Source organism: Phoenix dactylifera, chromosome 10 (assembly GCF_009389715.1).
Source record: "Phoenix dactylifera cultivar Barhee BC4 chromosome 10, palm_55x_up_171113_PBpolish2nd_filt_p, whole genome shotgun sequence".
In the NCBI taxonomy this organism is placed as follows: Eukaryota; Viridiplantae; Streptophyta; class Magnoliopsida; order Arecales; family Arecaceae; genus Phoenix; species Phoenix dactylifera.
This window is the reverse complement of record NC_052401.1, coordinates 2,149,614-2,172,131: the sequence shown is the minus strand read 5'-3', so window position 1 is coordinate 2,172,131 and position 22,518 is coordinate 2,149,614. Positions and strand designations below refer to the sequence as shown.

General features: G+C 38.9%; 3 protein-coding genes across 3 annotated transcripts; all 3 read right to left on the bottom strand.

The window, feature by feature from the left end:
- Positions 1 to 798: 798 nt before the first annotated feature.
- LOC103703078 (R3H domain-containing protein 1-like) lies at positions 799 to 6,577 on the bottom strand. Its single transcript, XM_008785777.4, has 5 exons — positions 6,076 to 6,577; positions 3,331 to 4,042; positions 2,265 to 2,631; positions 1,230 to 1,612; positions 799 to 1,140 (listed from the first exon to the last, which is right to left on the bottom strand). The coding sequence occupies exons 1-4, from the start codon at positions 6,368 to 6,370 to the stop codon at positions 1,562 to 1,564; spliced, it is 1,425 nt and encodes a 474-aa protein (XP_008783999.1). The 5' UTR covers positions 6,371 to 6,577; the 3' UTR covers positions 799 to 1,140; positions 1,230 to 1,561.
- Positions 6,578 to 8,157: 1,580 nt separating this feature from the next.
- On the bottom strand, positions 8,158 to 8,923 carry LOC103703077 (zinc finger A20 and AN1 domain-containing stress-associated protein 5). The gene is given in 2 exon segments (XM_008785776.4): positions 8,158 to 8,442; positions 8,444 to 8,923. Coding segments are annotated over 2 exon segments (486 nt in total). The 5' UTR covers positions 8,894 to 8,923; the 3' UTR covers positions 8,158 to 8,406.
- Positions 8,924 to 12,557: 3,634 nt separating this feature from the next.
- On the bottom strand, positions 12,558 to 16,958 carry LOC103703076 (proteinaceous RNase P 2). Its single transcript, XM_008785773.3, has 6 exons — positions 15,982 to 16,958; positions 15,135 to 15,236; positions 14,834 to 15,009; positions 14,224 to 14,344; positions 13,199 to 13,267; positions 12,558 to 13,068 (listed from the first exon to the last, which is right to left on the bottom strand). The coding sequence occupies exons 1-6, from the start codon at positions 16,900 to 16,902 to the stop codon at positions 12,838 to 12,840; spliced, it is 1,620 nt and encodes a 539-aa protein (XP_008783995.2). The 5' UTR covers positions 16,903 to 16,958; the 3' UTR covers positions 12,558 to 12,837.
- Positions 16,959 to 22,518: the final 5,560 nt, after the last annotated feature.

The window sequence follows — 22,518 nt, the reverse complement described above, 5'->3', positions numbered from 1 at the left end:
TGTTGGATCATCGATGTTAGACCTCCAATCATCCCATCAACAACAACCTAAATTGGACTATTATAACGACACCTCTATATTAGCTTTAGAGATAAATATATTCAAGCCTGCATATTAGCTGAGGGACCATTTTTGGCTTGACTTGAAATTAATTAATTTCAAGCTTATTTTGGTAGTTCAAGCTGGTTTATTTGGCTTGCTCGATTCAAGGTCCTCCCCCATCCCAAACTGCTCAGTTCATTTGACACCCTAGCCACTCTTAACTCCTATGCCAACTCTAATCATTGCCTTTCTCCCTTTCAAGCTCGCTCTATCAGGCCACATCAGATATTTGTTTACATGATCATGCCATTTAAATCACATTTTGTATGATTATAAATGCATCATAAGCCTATGATGATCATATAGCTATTGAAGAAATAATACTTGGTTTTACAGAAGATAAAAAAGATACATGGAACACCAACCAGATGCTTGGTTACTGATCTTCCAAATTACTTGCATTTCGAACGGACACAAGCTCAATCAATTGGATGAAGAGGCTTGACCTTACAAGCATTGGGTTTCAAACAACAGCTGACACCATGAAGGTTAATAAGAATGGCAAGACCACAAAAATGACAAGGTTGAGCATTTAATGGTGCATGAATGAAACTTAAACTAAAGAAAAAGAGTTTCATCCTTTATACATTGGATTAGATAGGATTCTTTAGAGAGAGAGACCTAAGTTATAAAAAGTTCCTTCAGATCATGACATGAATATGAAAAAGGATAACATCCCATGAGATTTCACACACATACAGAAAACATGAAAAGCTTTACAATTCATAAAAATCATTACTCTAATAAAGTTCAAGTACCATGTCCAACAGGGTTATAATCAATTGATAAATTACATCTGTGCATTATGATGCAAATGATACACATCTACTGTCAACATAAAGTCAGTAAAAAAGCTCTTGACCAGGCACCAGAAAGCTGCCACAGTGAAGCTCTTGATCAGGCACCACTTACCTTCCACAGCCAGGATAAAAGAGGACCAACATCCCCTTTGCCTTCACTTGTTTACTAAAAGCAGGTTCAAAAGCCTGTGATTGAGGTTCCTCTACCATAATAGCGGAAACACAGTGGCCTATGGTGCTGTTACAGAGAAACATGCGATTCCCACAGTTAGACATCTCGTACAAAATGTAACAAAGCAAAAGGACTTAAAGTTCTCTTTGTCAAACCTTAATCGTGATCAACAATGTATGTGCCAAAGCTTCACTCTGTGCCATCCTGTAATTCTTTAACTTGCTCGACAGTGATGTCTGGAGCCTCAGAAAGTAATGAGAACCTTAGAAACCAAGCTCTCTTTCTTTCACCTTAAGTGAAAGAAGCATTGAGCCAAGAAAGCCGGAACTGGTCGAATGATTTCAGCGAATGAGGTGCATTATTCCAGCCAATCTTGGTTTTTCATGCCTGCAATCTTCCTGCCAGCTATCAAGAAATACTGCAACTGCAACCATCCATTTTACTGATCTCAGAGAGGTACTGGCAGGTGCAGGCATGCCCAAGCCCCTCAGCGGGGCCGGGCTAAGCCAAAATTCGCTTCAGCCTGCTGCTGATGAATCTGCATATAGCCAGTGTCAAGCATATACTAGCATAATGATGAAACATATAAACAATGTCTTTTATAAAACAAAGGGGAAAAAATTCGGTGTAGATTGAAGCGCAGGAAAATCATTTCTGAACTGCATGAAACTAAAGACAGACTGGCTTTCATATTTCGAGTCAACCTGGTATGATCGACAAAAGAAACAGCATGACAAGCAGCAAGGAAAATCATCCCTGTGCCGTATGAAAGTGAGGATGGATTGGTTCAACCTGGAATGACTAATTCCAGAAATAGCATAACAACCAGCAAGGCTAAGTATATCACTTGTAACGCTATTTCCTTGATGTAGTTAGACCACAAGAAACTGAAAAAACAAGGCAATTGAATAACGGATAAGCAAACATCTAACAATTAAAAATTATTTGACTTATTTCTTTATATGATTCGGCTGCTATGCAGATGACATTGGTCAAACTACCAACCAGAACAGTGGAAAGAGTAAACAGAAGGGGAAGAGCACTGATGCCCACAAGACACCAAAGCTGGTGTCCCCTTCACACTATAATTCTGCCCTCACACTATAAAGCAAACAAAAGGAAAATGATCACATAACCTTACATCAACAATCAGATATTCAAATTTTCGTTATGGTAGCATGCTCACATACCTGCGCAAAAGGTTGAACATGTTCACGGGAATGGACAAACGACATTCCAGGGTGCGGAGGGACAGAGTATTGGGAAGAATGCACGTAAACTGATGATGTTGATGGTGTTCCAACATGATTTGTATTAAATGATGCCATCAAACCCTCAGCATGACCATAGCCAATTGCAGGTCCCGATGCCGCTGACCAAGGTCCCGGCAGATGTTGAGGAATGTGTCTGGGCTGGTGTTCAATAGGAATTTGAGGCCTGTGACTTGATCCAAGTTGAGGAAATTCAGTATTATAGTTAACAGCAGGGGAAAACATCGGCTGCATGGTATACGGTCCTCCATTAAATCCAAATCCAGGGTCAAATCTTTGCATATACCTGGAATCAGAATGACAAAAAAAATGCCTCAGTTCAATGAGCAAAAATATTGGATCACATTCATCTCTTGGAGATATTAAATGCATTCTTGCTCTTGCAATGAGGGGGACAAGGAGCCAGTTGTGATAGGCGATATGCAATCAGGCAAGAGTAAGACCATAAGAATGAATGTCAAAGGGGTATTTGGCAGATGAAATAGTAAAGAAGACCGGCCATTCTTGTCCATCAAAACAGATCTTGGTACATTCAACTTATTCGAGCCAACTGGTGCCTGTGTATGGTACATAAAATTAAAAAAATCTTTTTTACTGATCAGCAGTCAATACGGGTTAACCTAGTTTACAACTTTCTTTGTAACAGTAACTTACAACTTTCTTTGTAACAGTAACTGCTGACACATGTCTGAGCAATGCAGATAATATACTTAAAGCAGCTATATCAACAATGAAATGGTCAAATCAACATGACCTTGCAACGAAAAAAATGTGAAAAAGCAACAGGATGTAAAATTTTTATCGGCACAAATGCAATAAAACTTGTGGTTAGAGCTAAAATTTAATCTTGGGATTGTTAATGCTAAAACACTAATCTTGGGAGTATTAATACTCAATGGTATAAGAGGCAGCATCCTTAAAGTATGGACTCTGTTGAAAGGGGGAATGCATCTCTAGCCCATATGGGACTGCACTTGCATCATACCTATCATAACTCCGATCATAGTCAGGATCCTTCCGATCAATCTCACGATCACGAAAAACGGCCACTCTATTGCTAGCTCTGTATTTACTGACAGCAGGATCTTTCTCTGTCCTATTTCTGTTTGATATATTGCTACCTATAGAAGAGTCACTCAAAGCCCTTCCAAGGTTAGTTTCAGATTTTTCAATTGTAGATCTGTCATCTGATCTTGCTGATATGGGTGAGCGCTGTTGGAAGCTATCCTGCAAGTTTGGTTCACCTTCTGTCTTTGCCATTCCAACACCACCACCACTACTGTTAAATATTCGAGCGCGTGCCTTGTTATACTCCTCTTTTCTTTGTTCAACGCTTTTTATAAGGTTTGTCTTAGAAGAACGGGTATTTCCACTGGTAATAACTGAGGACTGTTTCTGTGGCCTCTGCTTGATTGCAACCTTAACAACACTACTGGCATCTTCCCTTGGCAAATTGACAGGAATGTCTGCTAGCCTAACAGGAGGAAATCGACAATCAGAAGTTTTGCGAAGCACAATTCGAGAACCAGATCCATCAGGCATAACATTGTCAGACATGGCTATTGACTGCAGGTAATAATGTCGGGCCAGACGATGAGCTGCCAATCGTAGATAGGAAGTTGGAAGGTCCTGAAACTCCAGCTCCTGTTGAGTAGGATTCCGGATAAACTTCTCAATATCTTGCTCCATCCGCAAAACTGACAAGGAAAAAGAACGACATTAATAGACAGAAAAAAAAAACATATACAAGATGTCTCAAACTAGATTCAGAAAATCTGCTGACTGTTTACAGAAATCTATTCATATGTCAATGGCTTCCTTGAAGAAGTCTTATACGCATAATGGAAACAGTATCTAAATCCATTATCACTCTATTCATCTAATCTTTTCTTTTCCCAGTCTAATCCCTCCTCAGATAATCAGACCAACACAAACTTGCTCCTCAGAGAGATCATCCCTAGCATACATTGTCATTTGTAAGTGGTCACCAAACCAATTTAAATGATTCTCCAACATCATGGAAGATTTTGACTGGCAAACACAATCATTAGTCTCATACCATATGGGAATAACCCTGCTCAGTAGGCTTTAGAAGTCAGAATACCCTGACATATATACTAAATAAGTGCAGGAGAAATCAAACCAATAGACCTATTCTAAGACATTTTATTGCAACAGTAACAATCAACCAAGAACAGCTGGAATACTTGGAACTCACCAAATAGAACCAATGAAATTTTATTATGTATCAATCATTAAAGAATTGAATTATAATTCCAAGAGTAAAACTCAAGATAGAGGTCCAAGGAATTAAAGAGAGAAAGAAGAGACACATGAAGCAAAAAATAATAAAACAAAATAGTGATTCCAAATGATTCAAAGTTATTACTAGGAAAATGAAATCAATCACAAACGCTGGATCATTTCATCTTTACTAATTTTAGAGATTTTAATTCTTTGATCATCTTTGCTAAGCCCTGCCATACTTGATGCACGACACCGCATCGTAAAAGACAACTTTCCATGCAAACTCACTTTATCTCCTACTCATTCACAATTGCTATTCATAAACAGTAAATTTCTAACAAATCCGTATATCTCATAAAGCATCTTGTCTATTTTTTTCGCATCAACTTGTTTATGCATTACTATATTAAAATCATCAAAGCTTCTTATAAATTGCAATTTAACTGTACTTGAATTCAGTACTCGACAAAAAAATAAATGCTTGTTTTTCCTAATCTACACGTTTCCCACAAGCTGATCCTCATGCTGTACATAGGAAGGGGGAAAAGAAAATACATTAGAACCTTGCAATACATCGCTAATTCATAAGATCTCAATGTCCCCTCCATAATTTCAACAGCTCCATTCTGTTTCCAAATCTTATCATCTCAATTCTAATTGATCTACTGATATAATAGGCCTATTCTCAATCAACTTAGCAGCATGAGATATTAGTGGATACAATTAAACCTATTAAGACTAAAAGCTCATAAATTTGTCACTGCTTCTTCAAGTATATTATCATCAAGTTCCGTTTCGTGTTACACTAAGGGGTGCTTTCATTCAGTTGCAACGGAATATCGAGACTTATTTCATTTCCAAAATTTCAGGTAATGCATGAGAAGGAAAGTATCCTACTTTTCAGCATACAGTTCCATGCCATTATTGTCACCTATAAAATCTTTGTCCTCTGCAATCTACATGTGGAATGAGAGGCTGCATGCCTCGTAGTGGGATATCTTAATATGCATCATAGAACAAATTAACTCTATAGAAAACAAAATAGGCCACAATATTTGCACTTCGAATTTGTTCGAAATCAGACGTGATCCTCATCCATACACGAAATACTCATTACCGTCAACCCGCAGCTTCAGAACTCGATTGACCTCTCAAAAGAAAGGCTTTGTCATCGTTGACTGCTGTATGATTAGGATATAATTTCCCAAAACCACAAATTTTCAATTTCTTGATATCAGTGTTCCTGACCACATCCAATCCAAAGTTTTTTCAAAAAAGGTGGGGGTTGTGGGGGAAGGTGTAAACCCTAAAAAAAAGTATGGTCGCATTATCGCACGCGCATTAAAGATAAACCCTAACCCAGACCAGGATTCAGATCCATACACGAGCATAAAAATCCATATGACCATCGATAAAATCAGATAATTGCCATCAATCTTACAAGAACTAACCCAAAGTGCGATTAGGAAACCATTAGACTTACTCGAAAGCCGTTCCCGGGGTTTATCCAAAGCCTCCCTGAGAAACTGATCCACTTCGCTCAATTCCTCTTCAGATGGCCCCCTTCGGCGCTCGGCTAAACCAGAGGCGGAGGAGGACGAACCAACGGAATCGGGCGGCGGGGGCGCCTCCTCGGCAAACTCCACCGTCATCGAAGGCGGCGGAGTGGAGGGATCGAAGCCCTTCTTGGAGGAGAGCATCAGCCGAGTCATGCTGTCGTCCAAATCCGCCAGCTCCCATGAATCCGGGGCACCGGGGTCCTCCACAGAGCCCTCCATGGCGATGGAGATCCTCTAGGGTTTGTGGAGCGAGCAGGAAACCCAAAACCTAACCCCTATGAGCTTCATGGGAGGAAGCGGGGGAAAAGGGATCGATCTAGGGTTTGAGATCGGGCGGTGGGTTAACGAATTGGGGGCAGGGAAAGGGCTGGAGGGCAGAGAGGGAAAAATAACGAATACTGCGTGTCTGCGTGAGACTTATTCCCCGCTATCTCGCAGTATATTCCAATTTCCTATCCTGATGGAACCGGGAGACTATTCGGGCGTTCTGGGAATAAAGTCGTATTATAATAGGATAATACATACCTACTTTAAAAATACTTTTGACAAGCCATCTCTTCCTCATCTATTAAAATTAAAAAAACTAGCTTTCCGTTCAATTTTGGTTCATTTCCGTGCACATCATATCATCAATTCTTCGGGTTTTCAGAATATTTCAAAACAATTCGCCTTTCATCTTTATTGATGGAATGATAGGGTGTGATCGTGATAGCACAAAATTATTACAGGATAAAGATGCCTCCTTCCTTACAACCAAAGAAATGAGGAGAGAAATCCTTCGATGCAAAGCAATCGGAGCGGCTCCTTTCTCCCTCTGCTTTGGCCACTGTTACAATTACCCCCAGGGGAGGCCTTATTTGAAGTTGGAATCATCAGCCGTAGGTAGCTCCGTAACCAGCCTCAGGAACCGTCCTGACCTCCTCCACCGCATTGTCACACGTGCGCTTTCAATGAATTGAAAAGGAATCTGATTTACAAATTTACTTAAGTGGAAAACAATTAAACTGCTACAGAAAAGTGGGTTCCTAAACTGAGCAACGGCTTATCTTGAGCTACTCTAAATTTACAAGCATATGCCTTGGACGTCGGTGAGCCCCTGTCATAGCAAATGGCTACAGCATTCGATGCATTTTTGTGTAGTTATTTATGGTGCTAGTAGTCGTGTTTTGCACATCTACATTTTCATATGCCATCATTACTCTTGCATGATTGCATTACTCCAATGTTATGAATTTATTATGTTATTAGTAAATCATATATAACAATATCGTTTACATTAGTTGAACCATCTTTTTTTTTAGCCATAAATTCAGCATAATTAAACTTAAAAAATATTATTACAGCTTGCCACATATTACATACACAATTTTAATATGATATCTCAAATCAATCTTCAAAAATTATAAAATCTAATTGTTCTATTCAAAACTAGTATTTGTATCAAATTATAGAATTTTACTATTGTATTATACTATATCTGATTACTTGTATCTTTTTCATAACTATAGAATTTTATTGTTGTATTCTAATATATCCGAAGACTCAACTTGTATAAAACAAGTCAGTATCATGAATAGAACAAGCAATTCAAACCATATATCAAATATATGAAGCTTATCTATTTATTAGGTAAACTCTGAAGATCGAAGATGGTGGCACTTTGAAATGTTTGAAACAGCACATGCTAAGCGTGGCACATGGTGCTCCCCTTAGCCTTGGTGCGTTATTATATATATATATATATATATATATATATGATTCACACTTTCATGTGAAGTTGATGGATAACAAGGGTGCCACCCAAGCCGCGTTATTATTACCATGTCTACAGCCAAGGCCGCGAACCATTCTTCGTTTATTTTTTTCCAAAAAAAAAGCTAATTAGATGGTAGCACCCAACGTATATGATTCATAGGGTATAATCCTCGCAAACAAGATAAAATAGCACATCACCAACCACGCGCGGAACTAGCTGGCCTTCATGGCCCGCCAGAGAAGCGAATAAATATTTAAAACCCAAACGAAAATACTAAAATAACCGTGATTCAATCGTTTACATTGGGACTTTAGATCTATCTTGCATTTTGTTAAAAAAGAAAAAGAAAAATAAAATCAGGAAAAGCACAAGCCAACACCCACACGGAAATCCCGGCGTCCCTTCAAGCACGCCCGTCGATTAAACAATAAGGAAACAGCCGGATGGACTGATGGACGGACGAGATCGAATACGAACGAAGAGAGTGATGGAGAGAGATCTAGATCTTGTCGAGCTTGTGCGCCCTGACGACGGGGGTTGGCTCGGGCGATGGCCTCCCGGCCGGCCGCCTTGAAGTCGAAGGTGCAACCATGCTGCTCCGGGTACCTGTGCGCCCCGCAGTAGGTCGCTCCGCACCGGCAGCTGAACCCCGTCAGCCCCACCCTCTTCCGGCACGCCGTGCACCGGCTCGGTTGCAAGGCCGACGCCGCAGCCGGCGACGTCGGGGCCACCGGACTCCTCATCTCTCCGGCAGGACCCGTCACAGTAACGGTGGCGACGGTGGACGAGGAGGGGGAGCTAGAAGAGGGAGAGGAGGGTGCGAGGGATTTCTCCACGGCGATCTTGGCGGACGAGGCCTGCTCCTCCTTGAGGCGGTAGTCGCGATAGCATTTGGAGCAGAGGTTGAGCGTCGCCGGGCTCCCGAAGAAGCCGCAGTTGTTCGCGCATAGCCGGTGCCCCTCCTGGCATCTCTGTTCTTCCGCCATCTCGATCAGATCGATCTGAGGAACCGCGATCTACACCACCAACAACAAAAGAAATAAATAAACACGCAAATAATAGACGTAAAATCCCACCTAAATCGTGCCAAAAAAAAAGCAGAGAAATGAAGAAATCTAGATGACTGCATCACCCAAGAACGAGGAAAAACGCAACAATTTCTCCAAGAACGAGGAAAAATCGGGAAATTGGCAGTAGATCCCAATTTCTCTTTTTTAAATAAAAGACCTCATAAAAGCTAATCCCTGGAGATCTACCGACTTGGGATGCAAAATTAGAATACGAGAGGGGAAAAAAAGAAAAATTAAATATAGATCTACCTGTTAAGAGCTGAAAGAGCTCCAAACGAGGCAACGAAGAACGAGAAATCAATCGCCTAGTTTCGATGGTATCTTTTTCTATCACCGACGCGGAGGAGGAATACGAATTGAGGAGAAGAGGGAGGAATCATTAAAAAGGAGAGGAGCGTCGTCGAAGCCGGTGGGTTTGTTCTGCAAATCTGGGTCTCCAGGTTGGAAATTTATATCGGGAGGGGGAGAGAGAGGGGGGGGGGGGATAGAGAGAAAGGGGGAGGATAAAGTAGAATGCAATATACGGAGAGTAATTATAATATAATAAATTGGGGAGGGAGAGAGAGAGAGAGAGAGAGAGGAGCCGATAGATTTTATTTCTGAGGAGCCAACCAAACCGCGGAAGCGGCCAAAACCGCTGGTGGTTTTTTCCTTGTGGTTTTCCGAAGATTCCAGGCGCCCCAAACTTTCCATTTAAAAACGGGAGTCACGAAAATGCGCCCGTTTTTCCTGTTTATTACGGTGCTTCCATTGGGCTTTCGGAAGATGACAAGAGCCGCCGCCACCGCCAGCGCTTCACCGTGAAGCAGTCTTGATCGGAAAATAGATTCAGTGATGGAATCCAAGAGCAATTTATAGCCGTCGATCGATTGGTGAGCGGCCGATGGCAGTTTCGCAGACTTACGCTAATATGTGCGCTGACTTATGCTAATATGCGCGCCGAGAATGGTCAGCATGGGACGGCTGGTGGATTCCTCTAAGACGCGACTTCGTCGAACAGCCATTTGCGCACCCAGACGTGGGACAGCCCGCCATATGTATGGCGTGCTTTTCACGTGTCAATAGCGATCCCGTAAGGCTGAGGTCACGGACTTCCTTTTTTTTAATAATAATAATTAACATGAATACCTTTTAAATTTTAAATTTTAAATAAATATCCTTCTAAAATTGATATTTATATGTATATTCTCATAAAATACTTATTTTGTTATTATATTTTTTATTTTTATTTTTACATATATCCTCATGTCATCTAATACCGTTAAAAAATTAATAGTTTCAAATTAAAATAACTACAATATTTTTAATGAGTAAATGTACAAAAAAAAAAATTTTATGAGATAATCACGATGAAAGAAAAAAATAATTTTAAAATTTTATCAGATTTTTAAATAAATAAATATAGTTTTTATTAACGATGTTAGAACAACCGTTATATTAGGATCGTTTGTATAAAAATAATATTTTATGAGAATATAAAAATAAATATAAATTTTTAAAAATATTTATGTAAATTTGAATTTTTAAAGGGTATTTATGAAAAAAAATTAAAGAAAAAGAAAGAAAGTGGATGCGCCAGGTTGCCAGCATGTGTTTTAAGTAGGTGGTCCACCACTGAGGTGGCAGCGCGACCGGAGGGGGCCAGGTTCGAAACGCGCGGGTATCGATTAAATGCCGAGATCAGATGCACCCCATCTGGTTTGTCCGATGGAGTCGCCATCTGGTCTACCGATACTTAGGTGGTACTAGTGTGACGTACTCACACGTGAAATAGGCTGCCACATTAATGGAGCTCCCCCGCAGGTGGGAAAGATATGAGTAAAATTTATCTACTCGTATCGAACATTCTTAAGCAGGAAGGTGGCCGAGATTGCTATGTTAGTGAGGTCCTCCTCATCTTCTCTTTTTTTTTTTTTCCCTGAAAAAAAAAATGTAGGTGGTCCCTTTTGATGGAGTACGTGTCGCCGGATTCCATGGGACGTGTTCCAACAAACATGCGATACGTAAAATTTCGACACCCAGTTTGACACCTTCTCGAGCACTGCAGGTCCCGCATGTGGTGGGATCGTGGGTCTAATATCGTGGGTCTGGATTACGAGAGAAGTAATCGGCAGTTGGGACGCGTTTCGTTATTTCCGCGGTCGACACGTACGCCCTCTGCGTTACGCTAGATTCGAGAAGCCAAAAATAACAATAATAAAGGCATTCCGTTGCGTCGTAAAACTTTCCAGGTCTGGAGTCCTCTTCGCCACGTGTAGACAGCAGGCTGACACGTAACGAGACCGGGCGCGTGATGAAGGGTCGCATCAATCCTAACTTTTTGCATTGATACAGTTGGCAACGCCAGGCAAACCAAAGCATGCTGTAGCTTCACGGTCATACTTCCCTGTTTATAGACAATTTTTTTTAATCTATTTATGTTTGGTGCACTTAAATTCTTTTCTTCATAATTCAGCAGTCCTCATTCTTTTTTAAAATAATATTTTTTAAATATTAAATTTTGATGATTATTTTTATAAAATTAATATTTGTTTATATACTTTCGTAAAATACTTATTTTATTATTTATTTCTTTTTTATTCTTATTTTTCCATATATATCTATATAATTTAACGTCGGTTTTAAATTAAAATAATTAAAATACTTTTAATGGGTAGATTTGCAAAAAAATAAATATTTATAAGGTGATGGAAAACAAATAGTAGGGACATTTGTGAAAAAATAGTATTTTATAAAGATATAGAAATAAATATATATTTTAAGAGAATATTCCGATAAATTTAAATTTTTAAAAGAATATTTGTATAATTTTATTTTATTTTTTCTCTATCTCTTTCTATTGCTCTTGCTATAAGATCACTAAATAATCCTTCTATTAAGTGATTAAAGCGCCTTTATTGAACGTTAGCCAGTAACATATGAGAAATTAAAATTTTATATTTGACTGGATTATGTTACAAAATTGCCTGTATGGCTATGTAAATTTCCCCAAATAATACCACATCCACACTAAAAAATATGAAAATGGCTATGCATATTTCGACAAATGATGCCACATTTGCACTCCAATAGAGTTAAAAATAAAATAAAACCGAGGCAGCTGGGTATGCTGCAGTTCAAGTTAGGCAAGTAGGTTTTCGCTTTGCATCGTCCCAAAAGCGAAAAGAGATGGCGTCCTTTTTGGTTTCAACCGTTCATCTAAATCGACATGACGTGGAGCCTAGACACCATCCCTCTTAATCTAATCTCTGAACTGGTCGAAGAAGTAGATACCACGGATTGGGCTGCGAATAAAGTCATTTTCACACACAATTTTATCCGCTCTACAACAACTACATGCTGCATAATAACTCATTTAAAAACGTTCTTATACATGTTTATAAAAACAAGAGCGTCGCATATAATGTATTTTGTTCTACTGGGGTCATTGTCGTATTGACCACCATGAATGCATTAATATCATAAAAAAATAAAATTTTTCAAAGGCTGCTACTGAATTATAAGCAGATGGCCTTTCGAAGTATAAATAACCAATTTTTAGCACAAAAGGAAGGCATCTTAATTTTTCCCTACCAGAAAGTTAAAAAGAAAGTAACCATTTATCAATCTTAAGGCTGAAGTCCCATCTTTATTCTTGTTGCATCTCAACAGATCATCCCTGCTTGATCGCATACAACAAACAGCCAGCCACCTCCGTCGATCATATGATAAAGTTAAAACTATAACAAGGATACATGAGAGAGGGTTAAGGAAACCTAGCAACTGCAAGATGGTGGCTAAGGATTTAACAAACAGCACTCGCCGAAATAGAAAATGTAGTTCTCCAACAGCAGCTAATCAGCTAGTGGCTTTCAACAGGATCAGGATCTATCCTTCCTCTTACCTGTAATACATACAGCTTTATCATTTGCATTCTCTGCTGGACTAGTCATTTGACGAGGCTCCATTGAAGTTTGGGTAGAGCGACCGGCGAGACAAACTCCATTGGAACTTTCAAGCGAAGCTGGCCTAGTTATACAAAGCCAATTCCTCAGTTTCTCATTATCACACTTCTCATCTAACGGCACATGCCATGATCCTGTATCCGACTCCTGTTGCACAAAAGAGAATGAGGCTTGTGGTTCCAGAAATTTTCAGAGAAAGGCAGAACATGTATGACTCACCCTGAGAATGAGAAAAAAGAAGGTTCATCAAGTAGTATCAAAAAATACACAAGCCCACCTGAATGACTGAAGAATATGGAGGTGGCATCATAAGCATCAAATGGCCTTTATTAAAGGTATATCGTACCTGAAAAAAAAAAAAAAAACGAGATAGAAATGTCAAAAGAAACGCTGGCCTCAATGAGTTACATTGGAGAACCTGGCTGCTAAAATAAAGGGGACTGGAGTGAAAAGCATTTTTTGTCATTCAGTCCCATGTTTTTAACTTTTAAAAGATTTGACTTGGAAAAGATTAAATTTATTGACCTAAAGAAGATGAAACACCAAGGAATGTGCGCACAAGTGAGATGAAAAAGAAACTATAACTAATAGCCCTGAAAGAACAAGATAATTCGCATTATGTAGAATCTTAAAATCTCATTTTTTTCTGCAACTGTAATAAGTTGACTGGTTTCCTGTCTCATATGTTAACCATTTATCACTGATGCAAAATGGATAAATAAACTATCTTCAATAGTTACCCCCCCCCCCCCCCCCCAACAAAAAAAAAACTTTAACCACCCTTAAGGAATAAATGTTCAGGGTCACTAATCTTGCAATTTCTTAATGTGTAATTAACTCGCCACTTTACTATTTGTCACTGCTCTTCAATTTTTTATAAGATTTTCAATCTATTCATGCATCTCCCCTGAATTACAAACTCTGCCATAAAAACGAATAATTCAGGAACTTTGATGAGTGTCCGTGTGTTTATCAACTGTACATCCAAATTACAAATTTTTGCGCTACTATATCAATCCTAAATCCCTATCCACTGGCTTCAAGCCATGCCATTTTATGCACACTTAGTCTACAATTTCAAAATCAAGAAATAAAAATCCCATTCCTCTTGGTCAATACTGTAATTCAACGGATTCTATGTATTTGGCCATGAGAAATACCATATAAAAAAGCAAAAACATAGATTTTCATCTGGTTAAAACATAATAAGACTATGATGATGATAATATGTGTGCGTAAATGTGTGTGTGTGTGTGTGAGAGAGAGAGAGAGAATAATTTTTAAGTGTTTTGAAGTATATACTTGATGACGCTCTTTCCATTTGGGGAAAATGGACCGTCCTAGGAGCTCAAATATATGATCTCTCATCTCATCATTTGTCACAAGCAAACATTTGAGCTTCACTGCTGCATAGAGCCAGTACCTAGAGAATAACAGTTCATTATATCACATCCGAAAGAATTTGGCAAAAGGTGGAAGAGAGCAAAATAACTAAAGTAATGCTAACTTAAAGCATGAAACATGTTGGATACCTTGAAAAAGCACCACCACACAAAATGTTAAAGATAAAAGTCATGAGTTCAATGAAATGCCAAAGAGAGGTAGAAAAAATAGTATTGATCCCTCTGCAAGGATGCAACTAACCAGGTGATTAACTGGTGACTAACCCAACCATCTTCAATTATGCATTAAGCAGATAATGTTTCTATTCTGAAACACGCATAAAACATTCTGATCCCACAAGATATTTCATTTTATCAGCTTATAAGAAGAATTTTGGTTGAATTCTGGAGCAAAACTTTATTTTTTTTCTTGAAATTCAAAATCTTCAAGAACATGGCAGTTGAAGGAAACTATTTTAATTGTTCTGATTCTAGCAAGGCCACCCAGATGCTTATGTAAAGATCCTTACCAATCATCATTTGAACCAGTTGGTGTTGTGTACAATGCCCCTTCAGCTCTCCACTTCTCAAGTATCTGCCTATTTGAAGGATTTTCCATGAGTGCTAGAGCACGCTTATTATGCAGTATAATGAGTGGCCATCTGCCCTGGCTTCTTTCAAATAGTTCTTGTACAACAGCATCTAGCTGCTCTATTTAGGTATACGTCATGCAAAAAGCATCAATAAGTAAACATGAACACCAGCATATAAAGCAATAGACAATATGCACCATAAGTAATACAAATAATCAGCAAAAGGTAATGTAAGAACCTGAGACAAACTGAATCCACCATCTGCAAAATTCTGCTGATAAAGCCCAACATTTGCCCCATCAATTATAGCTTCATACTCACTGTGTTTTTCCAACCATTCCTAAGCAAAGAGATATGAGAATAAAGATAAATCTCAGATAACAATATTGAATGAGTTCGTTCTTGATTTTTTACAACTTACTATGAAAAACAGCTACGTGTTTTCATATGAAAGGAAATACTACCGAGAATAATAAATACACCTACTAGGCAAGAGATCAAAAGTGGACATGCTAACAATGCTCAAGACAAGCACGAGTGAGCAAAGAGCCACAGACCAGTTAAGAGCTACACACAGAGAGTGGAGTCTCATGAAACCTATGCCAGGCAAGAACATGAAGACCTTGGCAATAATAAACAAGATCTCTTAGTGTTTATGCAATTAAATTTTCCATTCATAAGACTTCAAAGGGGTTGAAGTTGGAAACATCAGAGTTTATAGATACTAAATAGTCAAACCAACCCAGAACATATAAGAGTATGAAAGTAGTCAGAAGCAATTCAAGACTTTAGTGAGGAAAGGATCTTAGAATTCTCGTTCATTAAAGGCGAGGGCAGACCAGGGAAGATTTGAATTGAAGTATCAGGAAGTGATTTGAAGACACTTTTCCTGGAAGAAAGGATTTCACATGCAGGAACATAATCCATAAAGCCAGCTTAACTGTTGTCATTTACATGAAAAATGCAAATACGGTGTGCTGAGACAGATGGTTGTGAAGATGAGGAATAGAGGTACAGAATTGAAGGAAAACAAATAAAACACGTATTGTCACTAACATTTCTGACAGCAAGAAAATGCTTTTTACCTGAAAATTCCTGAAATTGGACTTGCTTTCCCTTCCCAGAGCCAAACTAGCCACAGATACTGCAAACTTCTCTGTCTCCATTCGATCGATATCCACACAAGCCAACCTCTGCCCACAACCAGAGCAATCCCCCTCGGAGCTTACAGTGACATGACAAATATCCCATCCCCCCTCCCCCAACCATCCGAGCCCATGCCAGCCACCGCCATTCATCAAAATTGCATCTTTTACCCTGCCGGCATCCCAATTCGATCTCCCAACCTCCATTGCCCGCTCGCTTCTGAACCACCCCTCCAAAATCTCTGCCGTGGGGCCAGCCACACATCCGACACTGCCTCTCAACTTGTGCAAGTACCCATATACCTTCTCCTCCCTCCCCACCTTGGCGCTCACCTCCAGCAGAGCCGCAATCTCCGGCTCCTCCGGCACGACGCCCATCGAGACCATGTGATATTCCACGGCGTACGCCTTATCGGCTTCCAATCTCCGGCAAAAGGCGAAGAGCGCCGGACTATAGGTCCTCAGCTTGGGAGAGGCGCCGTACCGCTCCCCCATGGTCTTAACCAGATCGAATGCGAGGTCGGCGCCGTCGTCGGGCCTCTGGGCGGCGATCCGGGCCATGGAGGTGATGGTGGCCTCGGTGGGGGTAGCGCCGTTGGCGGCCATCCGGTCGAAGATGGCGAAGCTGGTGTCGATGGAGGATTTCTTGGAGGGCTCGTCGAGGGTCTCGATGGAGGTGGAGATGATGTGGAGGAGAGAGTTGAAGTGGTAAGCGGACAGGCGGTGGTTCTCGGCGGCGGCGGACTCGTAGAGGGCGAGGGCACCGGCGAGGTCGCCGGTCTTGGCGCACATGTCGAGGGCGTGCCGGAACTGGCCCTCTCGCGTGCCGTTCTTCTTCCTGGCCTTCCCCGCGATCTCCATTGCCGAGAGCTCCAACCCTCCGAAAAGCCCTAAACCCCTCCGATTTAAAACAAATCGCAACCCTGACCCCAACCCTAATTTTAGCGGGGAAGGATTGCTTCCGGCGAGAACGCATAAATATTTCTGTGCGGTTATTTGATGTGCCGCTGTCGATCTGTCGTCCAGACGGATTCCAAACGGCCTTCGAAGTCATTGTTTTATGCGGGAGGATATCTGCCGTCCAACATTGTTAATCGGGATCGTCCGGAATAAGGGAATATTTATATCCCGAAAGAAAAATAAAAACAGATATATTATTCATACCCAAATATTCAATATTATTTATGATTATAGTTGATCACATATAGCACTCATATTTTTTTTTAAAAAAATGATCGTATTAACATACAATTAATTTAATTTACTTTCTATAAAATTATTTTTTAAATTTTATGGATATAAAATTTAACTATCTGACTTATACCTATATTTATATGTATAGATATCTATGCATATCGGTTTAAAATAACTATAAATATGAATTTTTTACTCTTAATCAATATCCATGTCCATATCCTTATTTATCAAATATAAATAGATACAGATATAGATATATCCATATCCCAGCCATGTTCGATTCGTTTTCATTGGATGGATTGTCTAAAATTTAACGCTCTACATATGGACAAATGGATGACTTTTTTTTTTAGCATATTAAGAAAAAAGAGAAAGAAGCAACAAGATAGACAAAGATCAAGAAAAATGAATGTAACAATAGCTCTAGCATCCATTTGCACCAGCAAAATGAGCTTTAAGTATAAGATAGAACCAACATGGAAGTCATTGTTGAAACTCCTACTTGCTAGTGAGTCAGCCACAAAATTAGAGGTAAGGTGCTAAATATCTTTAAGAAGAGGACCAGAGAAACCAGTGCAGATGATCAATGATCCCGGTAATAACAGTAGACATTTTTATAATTTAGTGTAATAATAGAAATAATAAGCCCTTCCCAAGCTACCCTTAATTTAGTCAGGATTGAGGTAGTTAAGAAGTTCCTTGAACCCACTAAAAATACTCGATCAGGATAACAAAACTAGCACCACCTTGATCGCTCCCAATAGATCCATCAAAGTTGATTTTGAGCAACCTATAGGGAGGGGGCATCCAATGTACCTACAAAAGGAAAGGCAAATATGAGCTATTGGAGTCACGGGATGTCTTTGATGCATGTAATTTGCATGAAGACTTTTTGATAAAACTCAGGCTCAAGATTAGCTCAATTGCAGTTCCATTCAATCCGTGCGTTCTCCGGGTTCAATGAGTAAGACATAGTTGTTTGTGATAGTGATCTCTAGAAGTTGGCTAATCTCTTTGTGGATGGAAATCCAAGGAGGTGGCTTACTTATGAGCAAAATGTGGGTAGGCTCCCTCAAGCCCAACCTAATTAGCCCGAATTGCCCCAAGAATGACCACATACAAGGCTGAGAGAGCACAGGAGTTCCAGACTCCTTGGTTTCAACAAGCGAATAAGAGGGCTAGAGATGAGGAGGAGGGGGTGCTGGTGAGGGTAAAATAGAAGAGTGTGTAGTGGTGGTATTGGTGGTTATTGACTACAACTAAATTATATAGAATATTAGGGATTTTAGAATTAGAAATTCACTTTCCTTATTTTCATCTTGACTTTGGATTTTAAAAATTAAAAATGGAAATATAGAATATGAATGAAAAATTATATTATCAAGTTGGGCCAAGTAAAAAAATTTAAAAGCCTCGATCTGGCTCGATTTCCAATGGATTTTAAATACTTAAGCTTGATTCAGTCGAGCCTATCTTGCATAAGTAAATTGGCATGTGATTTTTTGTGCTCGAATCTAAGAGATTGTCTACTTCATCAAGAAGACCATATTATATCTGCTAAAATATGCAAACACTGGTAAGAGAGCTTGTCCAAAATCGAAAAATATTTGTCAAAAATGTTCAAAAAAAAACTATCTATAGGTCCTTAAATTTTTAGTTATTAAACATTTTATAGCCCCTCAGCCATATTATTTGCATCACTTATTTATAGAAAATTAGGAGTGGCGATCGGGTCAAATTAAATGCATGATGGATTAAAAATTTGTTAATCTAAATCCGATCTATCCATTAAACTATCAAAAATCTAGATCCAAATATGATCATTTTTATTAAATAGATTATATAATGAATTGAAACAAGATAGGTGAATTAACCAGTTAAGTATTGCCACCCTTATGTGAAATATATTTATAAAAATTATTACATTATATGTGAAATATATTCATCTTTAAATACAACTTTCATTTAAAACTGCATTTGACCCTGCAATGTTTATTAAGATGTATGAGGGTAAACTTATTTATCTGTCCTCTAACTGGAATTTTTGATAATTAAGTTGCCTCGTGGACGTGGACCCCAATTTTTGTAGAACTCCTTAAGCTCCTCCTCCTGCGAGCACTAGAAATAATTTTCCGTCCACAATAGGCGTCAAAATCGCATAGAAATCGCGCGAGTAATATCTCAGTCTCCCTCAAAACCATTCGATTAAATTCCATCCTATCAAGTATCAACTACTTGTGTAGGGTTTTATCATCTCTCTTTTTTTCTTTCCTTCCCCGCTCGAATGCTATGTGGACATTGGGCGATTCCCTCTCCCGAGTTACGGCAATGATTAGGGCAATCTCTTCACGATTCTCGATGCCACCGATCCGAACGGAGTAAGTTCAGTTCGTTCTTCTTCTCTTTTTCACAACCAAAATCTCTAGATCGTTTGATCCTATCAAGTGTTTGTGGTTATTGCTCAAATAAAGCGCAACCAACTCAACTTCTGGAATTTAGTATAGATGGATATAGATTAATTCTTTCTTTTATCATGTTTTTGATTTAATTAAGCATGTTAGAAAGTAGGATTCTACATGCTCGAGTGTCTCTGAGCTGATCCACTAGAAGAGTAGAACCTTTGTGAACTTTGGAGGGTGTTTGGATGCCCTGATTTGGTGTATAGTGACAGCATGCTGGAGATAATGATCTTTGACCAGAAAATAAATGGCTGCCAGTGTGTTCAGTTTCCTTGTGAAAGGGAGGAGGATGATGGAAAAATATTAGAGAGCTGTAACAAATGGTAATAAGCTTGTATCCAGTTATTCTTTATTTAATTGAAGATGCATGTAGCCCCAACAAAAAATAGGTTGGTGGATGTTGTTATAGGCTGCTCCATACTAACATATTTCAGTACAGAGAGCTAATTTACATATTGATATATATTTAGAGAACATAAAGCAAAGTTCCTATTTTTGTAGATAAGTGGTGAGGAATGTTTGACATGCTTGCCAACATTGAGAGTTGGTATCAGATAAAACAAATGGGCTTAAAAAAATGTAAATAAGATTAAACATAGACTTCATAGGAGCCAAGAATTGTAGACATGTCAAAAAGGGATGGTACCATTTGTATTATACCGCTTTGATGAAAAAACAGGACAGCTATACAGGACACCGATTCTTAACTGGATCAAGATGTCCCCTTGTTTTGGCCGAAACCAGTTGGGACTGGCTAGGACTAGGGCTGATTCGGCCATTACCAAGGGCGACTTGACTGGATCGCTTGATTTGATAAAGAAAAAAGAGACAGCGTGGGCCCATACTCTCTTTCCCTTGGCTTTGGTTACAGGTCTACTGTGGGTGAAGATTGAGAAAGAGGGAGAGGGAGATGGGGTGGGGGTGGGGGTGGGGGTGGTGGAGAGGAGGGCAGATCCGACCAGTCCTTTAAGCAGTGCAGCACCATATACCCTATCATTGTCTCAAAAATCACTTTAACATAGAAAAAATATTCATTAAAAATATATTTAAGATAAAATTAAAAATTTTAAAAAATGGTGATTTAGAGGCAAAAACGATCCAGTACTATGTTTAATAAATTGGGGTAATGGAATTGCAAATGCTAGGAATAGTTAAATGTTGGAGCATTTGCCTAAGTCGCAAGTAGGAGAAGGTAGGAGCTTATTAAATGATTTGGTCAAGTTTTAATGAACTTTTGTTGGACCTTTCTCTATCTTTGGTGAAGTAGTTTGAGGAAATTGAACAATTTAGTCTGGAAAGAAATTTAGAGGAAAAAGGAAATTAATAAAGCCATCTAAAGTGGATAAAATTGGTGCTTGTTGGTTAGGGCCTACATGAATCTCCATTTTTCCCCAAGAGATGTTACAGGTGGTTAAGGAGGATATCATACAATTCTTCTATGAATTTGGGCGACATGGAGAAGTTAGTAGATCATTCAATATGCCAAAGAAAGTCTCTACGAAGTAGCAAATATTTACAAAGATCCTTGAAATGTGAGTGACATAGAGGCCTACAATACGGAAGCAACATATATGTGTGTGTATGGAGTGGAATTAGAAGCACTTTTGTCTAGAATTCAGTTTACTTTTTATTTCTTGATTATGATGTTTCTGTCTAAATGCCTGAAGAGACTAATGGGAGACCATATGTAAAAGCTTGGTGGTTTAAAATTTCAGATATTTCAGTTGGCTCAACGTTGGATATAGTTTAGCAGAGGTATGAAATGTTAATTGTTCTACAGAGAATATTTAGCTGACAGAATTCATAAATTTATGCTCAAGAATCTTGGACTGTCTGAGGTCGAAAAATCAACAAAGGGAAAACTAGGTATAAGTTGGTGGACAACATAGAGTCTTGTTTTAGGTGACTTATGTGGGGAGATACTGCTTCTATAGCTTAGTCCTATATATTTTATTCATTCATGCATTCATTCATTTTGAGCAATATCTAGAATTAGAACTCTGGACCTCGTCCAAGAGCAAGCCCTTGAGGGAGAGGTGCTAACCAACTGAGCTAGCAGTTGTTGGGTTTATGTTTTATGAATTAGTTATACGTGATAAGAAAGTTTGGATAAGATAGTTTTGTGGACGACAAGGTTTCCTTTAGAATCCTTACTGTTGTCTATTTTCTCAGTGCTGGTTGTGTGGGCATGATAGAAAGATTTAGTGTTTTCAAGTTGCTTGGTTTGATAAGTATCCAATATCCTTTGGTTCTAGAGCTTCTTTTCCTGTGTGCTTATTGGCCCCTTAGCAAATATCAAGATGTACTACAGCTCATATTTACATCTAGTCTTATAGGTTATTAATGTTTTTGGTCTTACATCTTTTTAAATATTTTATTGTCTTGCTTGATAATATAGGAAAAAATGATCATTAATGTTAACAAAATAGGAAGATCTGAATTTGTTTTCAAGTGTTCTCTGTCTTGGAGCAGTAATCATCTCTTCTGATCATGTGTCTTGGTCTTGTCTTCGCGTTCAAAATGAGATGAAACATTCCTGAGGTTGCTAACGTTTAATAGCTAGTTATCAAAAGTTGAGAATCTTTGCCAGTTAGGTTAAGCATTGATTGCATGTCATTTGGAAGGAAAGAAATGCTTGAATTATTTAAAACATAGGAACTTTTTGATTGAGGTTTTTGCTTGAGAAATGGATTGATGCTGTATAGGCTTTAGCTAGAAAAAGTTCTGCACAATTTTTTTCATGACTTAGTTGGGCAAATGGGGAGAGTCAAATGGGGACTAGCTTTGCTAAAGTCATTGGTGGCTTTCTATATCTACCGTT